The sequence below is a fragment of the Nannobrachium achirus genome (assembly GCF_963921795.1).
Source record: "Nannobrachium achirus genome assembly, chromosome: 6".
NCBI classification, from domain to species: Eukaryota; Metazoa; Chordata; class Actinopteri; order Myctophiformes; family Myctophidae; genus Nannobrachium; species Nannobrachium achirus.
Genome location: NC_137815.1, coordinates 9,756,661 through 9,773,108, shown reverse-complemented (window position 1 = coordinate 9,773,108; position 16,448 = coordinate 9,756,661). Strand labels below are relative to the sequence as shown.

The following is a 16,448-nucleotide window of genomic DNA, read 5'->3' as shown; positions in this document are numbered from 1 at the left end:
TAGTTGTGATACAAATTTATATTGTATTATAATCACAGTTAAAAGGGTCAATTTGTTTCTTACCGATAGGGGTAATTTTGTGTATTGGAAAACGTAGATATTTTCATGTGGTGCGGTGTGGTGTGGTGTAGTGTTGTGTAGTGTGGTGCTAAAGCTGCAGTGGAAAGGGGGCTTAATAGAGATAATGCATAGCTTGTGTCCGCCAGCACTGAGATGTTTCTGGTACAGAGATCCACTGATTTAGCGAAAGGTTCAACCGCTGTATTGCATTCTAAATATACAGTAAATGCCTGAGCATGTTTTCGGTTTAAAAGCAGTGTCTCTGGTGCATTATGCAATAGTTTTCATTGTGCTGCGGGCAAGTTCCTGCATGTATTGGTTCCCTGCTGTTGCTGCAGTAGTTTTAATAAAATGACTGGGGAAGTTGGGCATTTATTGTTGAACGGTGAATTTATATTACAAATCTGTCCCTTGGCATTAATATGACACAGTTCACCAACAGTGGGGTAAAATAACTAAGCACAATTGTGCAACTACTTTACTTAGGTTTTTACATTTTCATAGGACAGGACAAAAATCCACTCGTCCTAGACAAGTTGCCCTCCTGGCCCCCAAACTGTGGAATAAACTCCCTGTCGCACTTAGAACTACAGACTCACTCCCTAGCTTCCATAGAACTACAGACTCACTCCCTAGCTTCCGCCGTGGACTGAAGACTCACCTCTTCAGACTCCACCTGAACCCATAGCACTACTGTAACACTCAACGACCATACATGAAGCTAGTTAGCATTGTTTTGGTTTTTAGAAACGTTTTTTTTTTACTGATTAGGTGCGTGGTCTACCTATGTTGTTGTTTTTCTAGATTGATATTCCTATGTATTTGTTATATTGTTGTTGATGTACTGACATACAGTATTATCTTGCTTATGATGTATTACCTGCTTATTGTAAGTCGCTTTGGATTAAAAGCGTCTGCAAATGCCTAAATTGTAAACTGTATCATATGCCCAGCTACTGCATGCGAAACCACACGCACGCACAGTCTGTGTAATCAACCTGCCTGTTGTGTATACGCCATACGGCATCTTATTGTAGTAATGAGATTGGGTTTGCCTTTTCACAATCAATGAAGTCTAAAATGGTGCTGAGGGCAAACGTTAACCACTTCACCTACTTTTATTCAGTTACAAATTAAAACATTTCCGCGTTGGAACTGATTAATTGGCTTCTTAAAAACTTTTTATCGGATGCTGCAGAGCACAGCTGTGTTCACATAAAATGCAAGATCCGCAGAACAGAAACATAATTAATGCCAAATTCAACCTCAATTCCTAGTGCTATAATTAGGGCCAGAGCACTGAAGAGTGCAAAGTAATTAATATTAGGGAAATATCAAGTTGCCGCTTTGTAACACTTTGCTAATGCTGCGTTTCTAATGATTTTTTTTCTTATTTTTTTTACCTAGAGCTAATTTCACCCGTTATTTTAATCGTAAATGCGTCAGTGCAACATAACTATTGGCTCTTAAAAAAAGAAAGAAAAGAAAGTAGAGCTGAATGGATGGTACAAACACATAATTTTTCTCAAATATGTCCTTAAAAAGTTGGTTGTTGGGGTGCCCGCTGGCCTACTGGTCCAGGCGCATACCACTTAGGCATTGCCGCATGGATGCCTGGCGGCGTCGCCGGTTCGATTCCCGATCCTGACAACCTTTGCTGTTTGTCACTCCCCATCTCTCCCCCAAGTCTACTGTCCTATCAATAAAGGCATACAAGACCAAAAACAAATATATATATATATATATATATATATATATATTAAAAAAAAAGTTGGTTGTTGGACAGACAGCTCCTTTGTGCAGCTAGAAGAAAATTTCAGTCCAGTCTAATACAAAACCCGAAGCTACAGAGCAATAACATACAGTTGACAGTGAATCGTCTACGGTATGATGAATTAGTCTAGTAGCCAGAAAGTGAACCCGGACATTTTGAGTACCCTAAAGTTTTATGTTAGAAATGTTGAGTATGGGTCCCCAGCAGTTAAAAACTGCCGGATGCTAACTTGCATATGTTGGGCAATTTTCATAATTAGCATAATTAGCTATAATTAGCATAATCACCTATAATAATGAAAAATATGTCAAAAACTGATTGGCCGATTTGAACAATATTGGAGTGGTTTTGGGGGTTATTGAGGATGCTGAATCCATTTCTGACATTTTCTAAATTCAAAATGGCCGTTTTAAACCGGAAATGGCCATATACCAACTTAAATTGGGATGATTTTTATACTTTTTTGTTGATTTTCCAAATGATGAAGTGACTATTTTTGATAGGCTATTGTGGCAGTCATTGTTCTAATAATTTGTGTGGATTGTCTATATTTTGCTTTTGAAATGCAGATAATCTATAAGCATATAAATAACCACATTTATAATTTAATTCATAATCAAAATCAACAAAAAAGTATCAAAACATCCCAATTTAAGTTGGTATATGGCCATTTCCGGTTTAAAACGGCCGTTTTGAATTCAGAAATGTCAGAAATGGATTCAGCATCCTCAATAACCCCCAAAACCACTCCAATATTGTTCAAATCGTCCAATCAGTTTTTGACATATTTTCCATTATTATAGGGGATTATGCTAATTTAATCTAAGTATGCTAATTATGAAAATTGCCCAACATATGCAAGTTAGCATCCGGCAGTTTCTAACTGCTGGGGACCCATACTCAACATTTCTAACATAAAACTTTAGGGTACTCAAAATGTCCGGGTTCACAATGGGGCTCTATGGGCTGGCTACTGGACTAAATTCATATATTAATAATAATAATGACAAGCTTCCCGTTTCTCATGCAAGCCACATCATGCATGCAACAGGGCTGGTAAATGCTGCTTTTAATGTATTCTAGTCTAGATGTGTACATTGACTTTAGCTTATGATTAAACCATGATCAATACTCTTAATGCGTTTGCTCTTATCTATGCCAATACGAACCGTTTACCAAGATAATTGGTGATCAAGCAGATGTTCATATGCGTGATGATTCAATGTACAGTACAGCTTTTTTTTCCTGTCTGTAAGAATCAATTTGTAATGTCTTCTAGGTCTTGATAGTGTGGCCTTTAGACACAGTTAATCACCTCCAACCCAGCGTCCCTATTTTAGGCGTGTCAGTATAGAGCCTATGGTTGTAGGCAAACACTTTCAAAACATTTCTTTCCTCCTTTGTGGGTCGGCGGTTTTCTCAGACTATCCACACGCACACACGCACGCACGCACGCACACACGCACACACACACTCTCTTATAGGTTATGCTGCTGTACTTTAAACGTATTCTGCATGTTCTAAATGATGCCCCTTGAAAGCAGAATTTCATGAGTTAAATTAAAACACTAATAAATTCCACATGAGTATAACATTTAAGCAGAAGTGAAAATAGCCGATCGACTCTTCAACTTGTTTGGGTCCCGAGGGAGACATCACATTTCTCTTTTGGGTCACAGACTATAGAAAGTCTGGGAACCATGCATGCCCACTGCTTTAATGAATTCCTATTGATTCAGAGACAACTCTCACAGTGCTTGCTGACAGGCTGCCTCTTTCTGCTGTCCGCCCTCTGCAGGTGGCATCCCCTTCGTCCTGACCGGTGAACTGTTTGAGCAGTCCTACCGGCCTGCCGCCTTCATGATCGCTGGCACAGTAAACTGGCTGTCCAACTTCGCCGTGGGCCTCCTGTTTCCCTTCATTCAAGTGAGTGAGCTTGTCTGACGTTGTGTTTGGCCATATAGTTGTGCGTTGCTGTGTGGGTGCGTGCGTGCGTGCGTGTGTGTGTGTGTGTGTGCGTGTGTGCGTGCGTGAGTGTGTGTGGGTAGAGATAGACAGGAAACAGGGAGAGAGAGATGCCGTCGATAACAGGACTCGAACCTGCATCAAGCCTTCATGAGTTGTATCGCTCTTTAAAGGGATGTTCCACTTTCAAAAAAACTTTGGTCATTTTATCGTCTACTCAGGCTTTTGTGAACACCCTGGACAGATTTTAATTTGCTTCATTCAATATTTATATATTTGATTTTCATTTTATCAGACACTCCCCATCCAGGGTCATTCCTTTTTTTTTTAAAACCCTAATTCATCAAAAACACCCGTCTTTTCTTCTGGTAACTCATACTACCCTCCTGGCCGATAACCTTTTTCATGTATTTTTTATCAATTTTGTATTGTATTTTTTTCCTCCATTTTCCCCAAAAAATATTAAAAATACATTAAAAAAGTTAGTGGAATCACGTTTTAGGAGGGTAGTATGAGTCACCAGAAAAAAAGACAGGTGTTTTTGATGAATCTATCATGGTTAAATGGAGTTTGAAGTTACAATGGGTTTGTATAGGAAGGGAGAGTGTCTGATAAAAATTAATAATATCAAATATCTACTGAATGAAGCAAATTAAAATCTGTCCAGGGTTTTCACAAAAGCCACGAGTAGACGATAAAATGTCCAAATGTTTTTTTTTTTAAGGTGGAATATCCCTTTAAGTCGCCTTATCTGTACTATGCTGTATGTATTTATGTATTGGTGTGCATGCATGCAGTGTGGAACAAACTGTTCTGAAAGGCTGGCTAATGGGTTTTCACCAGGGTGAAATTGATATGAACCTGAACAAATTATATACAGCATGTCAAACTATACCATGACAGTTAGCTTAACAGAGCTGTGTGACTGAAATGCTGACTTTGTGCATCTAGTAAAAACACATACATCAGGGGTCTTCAACAGGGGGTCCGGGACCCCTAGGGGGTCCTCACAGTTACTTCAAGGGGGCCGCCAAATGCGATGGGAAATCGCATTTGTATTTTTTTTTTTTTTTTTTTTACATTAACCACTCAAACCCAAGCATCCCTATTCCAAGGGGAACAATAGACGGCAGTAGATGATCTATATCTACAAGCTTGATGCGAGGCGTAACTTGTAGATCGGCTATTTTCGGCAAAAGTAGCAGATCTACAAGCTCCAGCTTGTAGATCTGCAACGTTTTGTTGCAGATCTACGTGTGTGACACTGTAGTATGACCAAGTTAAGTATGGCCATGATTTAGGACATGGGTCTTCAACTACAGGTTGCTGTTGGCCTCCAAATCTTTGTGTGATAGAAACTTTTTTTCTCCTTTTTTATATTAACCACTTGAACCCTAGAGTCCATATTCTGAAAACTTTAGCCAAAAATAGCAGATCTACAACACCTCGCAGCACGAGGCGTTGTGAGCTTGTAGATTGGCTATTTTCGGCAAAGAGGGAGGAGTAGAGGAGAAAAAGAGCACACTAAGTACAGAGTGAAAGGTCAAGTACGGACGGTTCAAGTGGTTAAATATCTGAAAACCCAAATTGACATGAATCCAAAATACACTGATGATTGTGCTGTCAAACAATGAAACTATATGGAATCTATGAACAGGTTGTGGGGGTCCCTGCTTCATCTCTCTCTCAACTAAGGGGTCCTTGGACTGAAAACGTTGAAGACCCCTGATTTAGGAAGTTAGAATGTGGAGATGAGAGGTTTCAATATAGAATGACCAGACTTCCCGGTTTGTGCGTAATGATCTGTTTACACAGAAAGCTTCTTTTTTTTCTTCTTCTTCTTCTTCGATGCAATTCTATGATACAGCTGGAGGGCTCTTGGCATCAGGCATTTGTTATTACTATTATTTATTATTTAGTCTTTGGCTGAGTGCCCTGGGTGCTTAAAGCAGGAGATAGTTCAACTTTTAGAGAGGTAAGCTGCTCATCAATGTCAGGTTTCATCCTTCTGGCTGCATGTGTCTGACAACCCGATCATTTACCACCTGACAAGTGATCTCTCACCAGCCTTCTTTTTTTTATATACCATCGTCGTTGTCGGGTGGAAACCTTGTATCTCCAAGTTTCAAATTTGTACGTTTTTTGCAAAGCAAAGCCCTGCTTCATCGTACAAGGCAGTCGCACAAAAGTAGTGAAAACAGCAGATCTACAATCTGATCGGCTGTTTCCACTAGTTTAAATCATTTTTAAAATGATAAATACAAAATGAACGGTTTTCGAGATACAAGGTTTTCACCCGACAACGACGATATATATATATATATATATATATATATATATATATATATATATATATATAATATATATATATATATATATATATATATATATATATATATATATATATATATATATATCTTTAAAGTTGTAGTGCAGAAGCCTTCTATCGCCATATTCAAACGCGTCGTGTTTTTTTCTCCCACCCATAAATTAAGGCCCTACTTGATCATACTACAGAGTCACACAAAAGCAGCAGATCCAAAAGTTTGAAACGGCGCAAAGCTCCAAGTTTTCTTTCTGATGCTTTTGAATTTGAACAGAGACGAGAGATAGATTTACAGTATAAAGTCCTGGGGCAGATATAGTATAAGCTTTATGACTGACATTCAGAGAGATCAGATGAATTCTCTGGCGTACAGCTCAGGAATATGTATGAACTGATCTTAGAGCACGATTAAAGGTCTGTGAGCTTTAATGGTGTTATAGTCTTGAGCAGGTACGTGCAGAGAATGTTAGAGGGGCCGAACATTTCTAAAAGGGCCTTTTGGTGAAAATATTGAAAATAGCAGACCTCCAAGCTCTGGGCTTAGAGGTCTGCTATTTTCAGTGATTGATACCACACTGAATTAAGCATATAATCAAGTGCATACTGGAGATGTGGCGTAACGGCATGGATTTATACACAGAGAGGGCTATTCTTTCAACATAAGATGCTGCATTCAAGTTCAGGAGAGTTTGGATGGATACGGCAATTCTCTTGAATGCTTGAATGCTGGAGGTCTGTTATTTTCGCAGCGTGACGTGTTGTGAGCTTGGAGGTCGGCTATTATCAGTGCTTGATACCACACTGAACTAAGCATATAATCAAGTGCATACTGGAGATGTGGCGTGACGGCATGGATTTCTACACGGAGAGGGCTATTCTTTCAATATAAGATTATATAGAGTTTGGACACAGCAATTCTCTTGAATGCTGCCTTCAGGTATGGCATGGAAAGAGGGGCATTTGCATTTCTTTCAACATAGTTAAAAACTGCATTCATGGTCTGGAGAGAGCACTTTTTACTGACGGGTAAAAGGGCTGGGGCTCAAGCCCCCTTTGATGTCCATGTGTCCACGTGCCTGGTCTTGAGCTGGTGTGGCGTTGGTTAAATCTCCTCTTAAAAGGCGTGAACGTCTACTTGATGTGATGTGATACGATTGACAGCAGGAGGGAAGAGCATGAAAGGGCCCAAGCTCTCTAGAGCGGTGGTTCTCAAAGTGGGACCCCCAGGGGGTCCTTGGGGAGTTCCAGGAGGTCCACAAAAGTAGTTAAGGTAGCATCAGAATCATTTAAAACCACTTTTATATCCATTTATACATTTGCTATTCCATATAGCCAATGGGGATGTAAAAAAAATGTTTTGACCATTTTGGAAATATGTTTTGGACATTAACATTTTGGACAATAACTTTTATTTTATTTTATTTTGGACAGTAACATTTAGGAAATGTAAAAATATGTTTGGAACATTTTGAATCATTTCATTTTCTTTTTTCTGGGGATCACTGGCACCGATCACAGCAGGAATAAAACTACTGTATGTCCCCTGAGTAGATGTGCTCAGTACTGTGTATAATTCACTGCTTGATTCCCATGCAGCAAGAGGAAAAATACATTAAAAAAAAAAAAGAAATCTATGAGATGGATAATGCTTTTCAGTAAAGAAGATATTGGGAAATGCATGTAAATCTCCATGAGCCTTAACAAGAGATAAGACCCACACAATGGGGTTTATTCGAGCTTGTTGTGTGTTGTGTGTTACGCATTATTGAAGATGCGCTCTCTCAGAAGGAGCCTGCAAAAAGTGTATTACTCCAGTGGCGTCAGTTCAGCAAAAGCTAGGGTATGGCAAAGACTTGGAGTCCTCATGGAAAAGAGGCATTACATTTTGTATAACACGGTTCTATTGTGAAAATAGCAGATCTACATGCTCACAACGCCTCGCAGCGCGAGGCGTTGTGAGCATGTAGATCGGCTATTTTCACAATGTCTGAAAAAGAAATTATATATAGTTTTGTCCGTTTTTTACACAGGTTTTTTATAGTTTCTTGGGCTGGATATGGCAGCCTGGAATGGTTGTTCAAGTGCGGCTAAACTTGGCATGTTAGGAAACGTGCCACAATTAACAATAATGCATTGCACCTGTGCAGCTGACCTGCGGAACCTGGGAATATACCTTTCTGTGAAGATGGGGAGAATAAGGCCTATAATACCAATTGTTAAAGTGACCATGTTGTGACATTTTGCATTTGTAGTTATTTTACTGTAATTTTATATCATAATAACCAGCACCAGACAAAGAGACATTCATAGATTTATATTTAAAAGGAACTTGTATTTTTCCCCCTGGACCCAGGGTATGGCAGCTGCATAAACCCTGCCATACCCAATTGACGCCCCTGGAACCACACAATGGGGTTTCAAATTTTGCTTCTGGGTGGTCCCTGGAACTAGATATTTTGAGATGCGGGTCCGTGGCCAAATACATATCATTTTGGGGGGTCCTTCACATGAAAAGGTTTGAGAACCACTGACATAGTAGTCTCTCAAGAACAGACTAACTGAGCTCCAGTTGAAGTGAAAAGGACCTTTTCTTTGACGGTGGCTGGCCAGATTGCTGACATAGAAACATAGGTTTTTCAAAAAGTCTTAGAAGGATTCAAAGGACACTTATAGAATCGGGTCAAAATTCTAATTTTCACGATTTTTCAAAAATAGCAGATCTACAAGCTTGCAGCGCGGCACTCGATGCCACGCTGTGAGCTTGTATATCTGCTATTCTACCACTTTTTCTAGTCACGTGTTCAAATACTGGATTGTGATTGGCTTAAAACAGTAGTAAATGAGGCCACAATAGCCGGAATGTGTGAAATGCCCGGATGTACATGCAAATGAGGCACATTTCCGAGATCAATACGCGATGAACGCATCCGGGGACTTCAGGAGGGAGTCGGAACGCGACCGAGTATTTCCCGGTGAATCTGTGCGCAAAGGTGGGGGCCGATGGGCAAGGAGGGTTGCGAGCTTATGAGAAACAACTAAAATAAGACCTTAAGGCTTAAAACCTGGCGAAAACAGTTGCGTGCATTAGCGCAAATGGAAAACATTCAATTAACTTCTGAAAAGCCTACACGGCCTTTAAACAGCGTGCATACGGTGCATTAGATGAGGATACATGAAATCATTAAATGGAAATCATTAAATTAACTTCTGAAAAGGCTTCTTCTAAGCCTACACTATATAGCCTACTAAAAACGAGTGAATCTTGCCACACGTGAATAATTGTGGTTCAGTGGTTGTAAACAATAACACAGACAATATAAAATCCTTAGTCTAGTTGTGGGAAGAAAAGGATATCATCATCATCATGGCCCCAAATAACTTTTAAATATCTTGCAATTGGAGACGAGTCTCTTACTAAATCGGCAAGAGTGCCTCTCATTTTCAATACATAAAGGCTAAGCTATAGAACCTCTCCATCATCAGCAATAGTCAGTGGTGGTGCGTGTCCCCCCACACTCCCAAGCCCCCACCTTTGCGCACAGATTCACCGGGAAATACTCGGTCGCAGTCGGAACACCTTTCCCCCCACCAACAAATGACGGTCGCAACTGTCCTATGTTTACTAACGTGCATGCTATAGTCGCCGATTTATTTGGATCCAATGCAATCCGCCAACTTTAAATCCCCTTTTCTCTGAACCTATGCCTTTCTGGAAGCGAACAGCCTCTATTTACGGCCGGAACGGTACTTCTAACTGACGTTAGCTTAGCTGTAAGCTAGACGCATGGATTAGTATGGAGTTGGCGCCATCTGTTGGTGAGTAGAAGATGTTGTTTGTGGAACTATCTGCTGTCTCGCGGAAGTTTTATAGGCAATAATGATTGTAACTTAAGATCCTTGCAAGTTACAACTATGTGTTTTCTTTCATGTATACGGGAAAAAGTGGTAGAAAAGCTATTTACCACTCGGGGTCGGACATTATGCTCTCATAATGTCCTGAGTGAGGTTGTTATCGGACTCGGCTGGCGCCTCGTCCGATAACAACCTCACTGCGGACATTATGAGAGCATAATGTCCTCTCACTCGGGGTAAATTGCTTACTTTTTCAATAGTTAAATCATAAAATAATGATACACAAAATGTGTACCCGTTCTTTGAATGGGTTAACAGATTTTATTGAACAATAATTATGGATGTATGGATGGATGGATTGGATGGATGAATGGATGGATGGATGGATGGATGGATGGATGGATGGATGGATGGATGGATGCGGGACGATGAGGAACCCAGGTAGGGCGAGACTCAGGGTGGGGGTGTAGTCTCTGGAGAGGACGGCCATCGGTGCTCGCTCGGGGAGCGGTCGTCTCTGCTCCGACACTGCCCCCCCCTGGGTTCCTGGAGAAGTAGAGAAAACAAGGATGAAAAGGGCGAATTTGAGGAGAAGGAGGAGCCGGGGTGGACGGAGGGGGTCGTTCAACTACGAATGCAGTGAGAACAAGTGAGTGAAGGCTCGCAGGTGTATTTATAGTGTGGTGATTGCGAAGGGGATTGGCTGATTGCCAAGGACGTGCACAGATAGACTCTAGGTGGTGCTAGAGCACCTTTTGCCCTCTGGACAAGCAAGTGCCCTTTTGAAAGTGCACTTTGTATTTCTGCTTCTGATGGCGATTAAAACATGCACAGTGCATTTTAGCTGTGACAGTGGATAAGTCCACTAGCTGACACTCTGATAATGCTTAATGCTCAGTTCAAGGTGATATTTCAAACTTGAGTAAAGGTACATAAGAATAGAAGACTAGTACACTGTTTATGTTGTATTGAATTGTTAGCAGAAACCAACCTGTTGAATAGTATTAAACATCTGCATCAGGCACGATGTGCATGTAATAAATCTCACACTACTAATGCGGTCGCGGTTCCACACGTTGCACAAGGTGCCTTTTTTCACATGAGCACCCGCTCCTCCAAATGTCTGTGCACGCCACTGCTGATTGCTAAGAGAGGGCAGGTGATTGTGAGAAGGTGATAGCGAGGGGGAGTGGCTGAGATGAGCGGAGGGTGGCCTCTACTCCTGAACCTGCGTTGTATAAATACAACTCCCTTTCACCAGAATCGCTGTTGTTTAGTCCCGGGCTGCGTCCGAAATCCACCCTATTCTCTAATGTAGTGTACTGAAAGGGGGCTCCGCCATTTTGAACTAGTGTCCGAATGTGTAGTGAGCATTTCTGTACCCTAATATAGTGTACTGAAGTATCCCACAATGCATTTGGATTTGTAGTGTGCATTCGATGGTCACTATTCAAGCCCTACCGCCCCACAATGCACTGCTTTGAGCACGCACATGCGGTGTGCACGCGCACACGCACACTGCAGGCTCGTCTCTGGGCAGGAGGCAACGAAATGAACGCAGCTAGCCGTAGCCACCTGTTGCTGAGCAAACGCAACAGAGCCGCTCGTAGCAGAACCACCGGCTAAAGAAAACAACACAAGTCCACAGCCTTGTCACCAGAGAACAAAATGAAAAAAGCTCTAAAGTTGTTTATGAAGAGAATATACGAGAATAGACGCTGGAGGCTTGTTTTTCAATCTTTCTCTTTTCTTCCCAACCTTCCACAGCTGATAATAATGTTATTTAGCAAGAATAACCTTTATCACAAACATGGGTGTATGTCTGCATGTGAGACAAATTAATGTGGCACAAACATTATTCATTCATTCACCAATGAACGAATACAGATTTAAATATATATATATATTATATATATATATATTATAACATTATTTTATTGAGTTGTGATAATTATATAGGCCTATTTCTCATAATAACACCGCAACATGTTGGTATGTTATTTACAATCCACAAGCATTGGGGAGTTGATGTACAAGCTCACAACGCATCGCTTCGCCCCCCTGTTGAGAGCTTGTAGATCGGCTATTATTTATTGCTCGAAAAGCCAGGGCTCTGAGCGTTTTAACTGTGCGACAGCGATGACGCAACCAGATGGCGACGGAGTGGATTTGTTCCCTACTGTAGTACACTACATCTGGATCCCTCATTTAGGGTTAGGGAGTAGGGAACGTGTTCCGCATTTTGGACACAGCCCCGGTCTCCTGGTGCTGAACACAGACCATATCTTTGACACAGTCTACTGGAAAAGAGTTATAGACAGTGGTATGTTTTACTTAAAGAGGTCTAAATCTACAAAGTAACTAGTAACTAAAGTTTTCAAATAGGTGCAGTGGAGTAAAAGTAATATTTGCCTCTGAGATGTAGTGGAGTAGAAGTAAAATCATGGAAAAAAAATTAAAAAAAAAAAAAGAAAAGAAGAAAAAAGAAGAAAAAGTAAAAAATAGCACAGAAGATATGTTCAACACAGTCTACTGGAAAAGAGGGAGTTAAGCTGGTCGCTGTGTTTTTTCGTTGCGTTTTGGAAATCCGGAAAATCAGGCCAAGGAGAGACAGAGGAGAGAGAGAGAGAGAGAGAGAGAGAGCAAGGGACTCAGTGGCGACAGTTGCGAAAATCGGAAAAAAACAACCCTTGTCTGAAATAAATACTATAAAAAAAATATATAATAATAAATAATACACTTTATTTGTATAGCACCTTTCATGACATGAAATGCAGCTCAAAGCGCTTTACAGAGCAGAAAATGAAGCACAATTGCTTAACAGAAAAAAGACACATGGTTACAATAAAGCAGAAAAGAAAACATTGAAGAACATTTAAAACATCAGTAAGGACTCTTTTTCTGAACAGTGCGGACTTCAATAGCAGCACAGGGATTAAAAAAATCAGCTAAAAGCAAGAGTAAAAAAATAGGTCTTGAACTGTGCTTTAAAGCTATATCCACAGAGGCTGCCTGTCTTAGGATGCATAATACATCATTTAGAGTACATAATCTTCATACAATGAGCTGTTCCCATGTCTCTCTGGCTTCCTCACTGCTAGCAGATCCTGTATGTCATGATAAGAAGACATCCGGTCACATCCTGTCAGGATGTCTGGAAATTCATGTGCAAAAAGACATGTTGAGTGTAGACAAGTGGTCTAATCAAACACCTGTCGAATAACCAATCACATCACACTGTGAAACTCATTCATTTCCTTCCCTATTCATTGGCTATCTCTTCCTATTTGCCTGGGCCCTATAACATATCGTCGTTGTCGGGTGGAAACCTTGTATGTCCAAAACCGTTCGTTTTGCATTTATCATTTTAAAAATGATTTAAACTAGTGAAAACAGCCGATCTACAAGCACACAACGCCTCGCACCGCGAGGCGTTGTGTGCTTGTAGATCTGCTGTTTTCACTACCTTTGTACGACGGCCTTGTATGATGAAGCAGGGCTTTAAAAAACATACAAATTTGAAACTTGGAGATACGAGGTTTCTGCCCGACAGTGACGATATAATATAATCGAAGGCGGAAAGATAGAAAAGAGAACATTTTGGATTTTCTATGGGAATATGCTTTTTTGGTCATTCTACAAGGCGCTATTCTACAAGGCGTCTGCAGGACCCTTGAGATGCTGATGGGTTTTCGAAAACCAATCATCAGATCCTCCCCACGAATCCCCAGACTTTGTTTCAATTCCAGATTAATATGGATAATGTGGATTTTGCAGAGATGGACAGATTTCTATATGCTCAAGTGGTTCTGGACAACCGGATCTCTATATATGAAGCACGGCGTTACATACGCCTCAGCTGCAATCAGCTGTCAGTCTGCTGATTGCTTTCAATCAGCCATGCTTTCCTACACACCAATTCACATCTCATTCCCTCAACATGGCGGTCTGCGTAGGCACTGAGTTGTGTCCACGCCACCGGGGGCTGAACCCATTTCGAGCGTGTCCTCCACCTCCGTGCCTCAATAGCAGCCTAAAACAGGGGTCTTCAACGTTTTCAGTCCAAGTACCCCTTAGTTGAGAGAGAGATGAAGCAGGGACCCCCACAACCTGTTCATAGATTCCATATAGTTTAATTGTTTGACAGCACAATCATCAGTGTATTTTGGATTCATGTCAATTTGTGTTTTCAGATATTTAACCACTTGAACCGTCAATACTTAATAAACGCTGCGAGGCTGCGAGGCGTTGTGAGCTTGTAGATCTGCTATTTTTGGCAAAAGTTCGCAGAATATGGACACTAGGGTTCAAGTGGTTAACACATTCCCCGCCATTTAACAATACCTTCGTACTCTATGGTGCCTCTGGTCTCCATAGACTTCCATGTAATTCATAGTGCACGGATCATGCACACCCATGCCTAGATAATGCACCACGTGTGTCCACATTGCTCACAGCTTTCAAACAAAAAAATCCGAATGGAAATCCGTTCAGGCATTCATGAGATACAAGCCATTATGTTTTCCTAAAATGTAAACAAAGATGGCTGCCATGTTTGATAGATGGGGTTGCTATGGGGGTTAAACATGCAATTTCGCGATTTCTATCATGCCTACTACATTTTTTGGGGTCCAAAAAAAATTTTGAACATTTTTTTTTTTTTTTTTCAAAATGGCGGAAATTCTCGGGACTATCAGGCCTGGCAGGGAAAGACATTGAAATAATCTCGGGACTATCGGGCCTGGCATGCAATGAGTTAATATAAAAAAGGAGGACCCCCTGTAGTAACTCTGAGTACCCCCTAGGGGTCCCGGACCCCCTGTTGAAGATCCCTGGACTATACAATTGTGTTCAGCATACATTTAAGTACCATATTATCAAAGTAACTAGCTAATGGCATTTAAGATATTTATTGATGATCTCACAAAAGCTAATGTACGTGTTCAAGAACGCTCCCCCCCCAATGGAATGGATGCCCACAGGAGAACATGGAACATGCATGGAAAACGACTACGCTGTCTCAAAGCTACTAGCAACAGACCGCAAAAAAGCTTCTTTCACACGAACAAACTGTCAAAGACGAGAACGGTCCAGGGCAAAAGGAATCGCTCGCCGAACAGCCAATGCTATGATAATGTAAATTTCGACTGCAGCCACAGGGGGATGGGAATTTACCGCCCAGGTGCTGCGGCGATGCAGAACCCTCTATGGCGGCGTGTATGGCGGTCTGTATAAATACGGCTCCCTCCTGGATCTCTGCTTTTCAATAGCTCTGCCATACGTTGCTGCTGCTGCTCTGCCATCTGCTATGTTTTGATGAAGAGATTTAGTGTACATGGAAAAAGAATTCACCACGGACAGTGCACTCTGAGCTAACGCGGACCAGTTTGTGTAGGCAGATGGGCGGGCACGGCGAAGCTCTCCGCGAGTCTCTGGCCAATAGCATGTGTTCTCCTCCCCCCACCCCCCTCTGCTCCTCTGCTCAGCGCAGAGAACGCTGCTGCGTCATGACGTCAACACATTCGGTGCGACGCTCTCTGCACTCTGATTGGTTAGGGAAATTCTACACTTCCTCCAACAGTGATCATAATGCGATCGCCCAGGCTTCTTTTTCTTTCCGATCGCCAAAAGAAGCCTGGGTTTCCGAGGCTACGGACAGTGCAACTCAGGTGTGTTTTATTAAGGGTCTCTAAGTCGTACATGGGCAACAGGCGGCCTGGGGGCCACATGCGGCCCCCACCTTCACTTAATGTGGCCCGCAGGTTAATATTGATATTGAATAGTGATATATTATTGATTTCCAACCAATCAATTGAATTCCAACCATGCAAACATGACTAAGTGGTTAACCCATTCAGAACGGGTACACATTTTGGGTTTCTTTATTTTATGCTTTAACTATTGAAAAATAGCAGATATACAAGCTCACAGCGCGGCACTCGTGCCGCGCTGCAAGCTTGTAGATCTGCTATTTTTTTTAAATCGTGAAAATTCGAATTTTTACCCAATTTTATAAGTGTCTTTTGAATCCTTCTAAGGTTTTTTGAAAAACCCGTGTTTCTATGTCAGCAATCTGGCCAGCCATCATCAAAGAAAAGGTCCTTTTCACTTAACTGGAGCTCAGTTAGTCTGTTCTTGAGAGACTACTATGTCAGTGGTTCTCAAACCTTTTCATGTGAAGGACCTCCAAAATGATATTTATTTGGCCACAGACCCCCATCTCAAAATATTTAGTTCCAGGGACCACCCAGAAGCAAAATATGAGTTACAAACATTCGCTTTGAAAATACATATATTCAAAGATTTTCACACATTTTCATGACTTTTTCAAAAATAGCAGATCTACAAGCTCGCACTGTGAGCTTGTATATCTGCTATTTTTTTTTTAATATTTAAAGCATAAAATATTGCGTCATAATGTGTTCAGGCCTAAATGGGTTAAACTGAAGTGATATTGATAAATTCCAAATC

General features: G+C 41.2%; 1 protein-coding gene across 1 annotated transcript in view; it reads left to right on the top strand.

The window, feature by feature from the left end:
* Positions 1–16,448, top strand: part of slc2a9l2 (solute carrier family 2 member 9, like 2) — a 359,618-nt gene that overhangs the window by 293,917 nt on the left and 49,253 nt on the right. Inside the window, exon 12 of the mRNA XM_080728471.1 lies at positions 3,633–3,760. Within this exon, the coding sequence (XP_080584597.1) occupies positions 3,633–3,760 (128 nt within the window). The remainder of the gene's footprint in view (positions 1–3,632; positions 3,761–16,448) is intronic.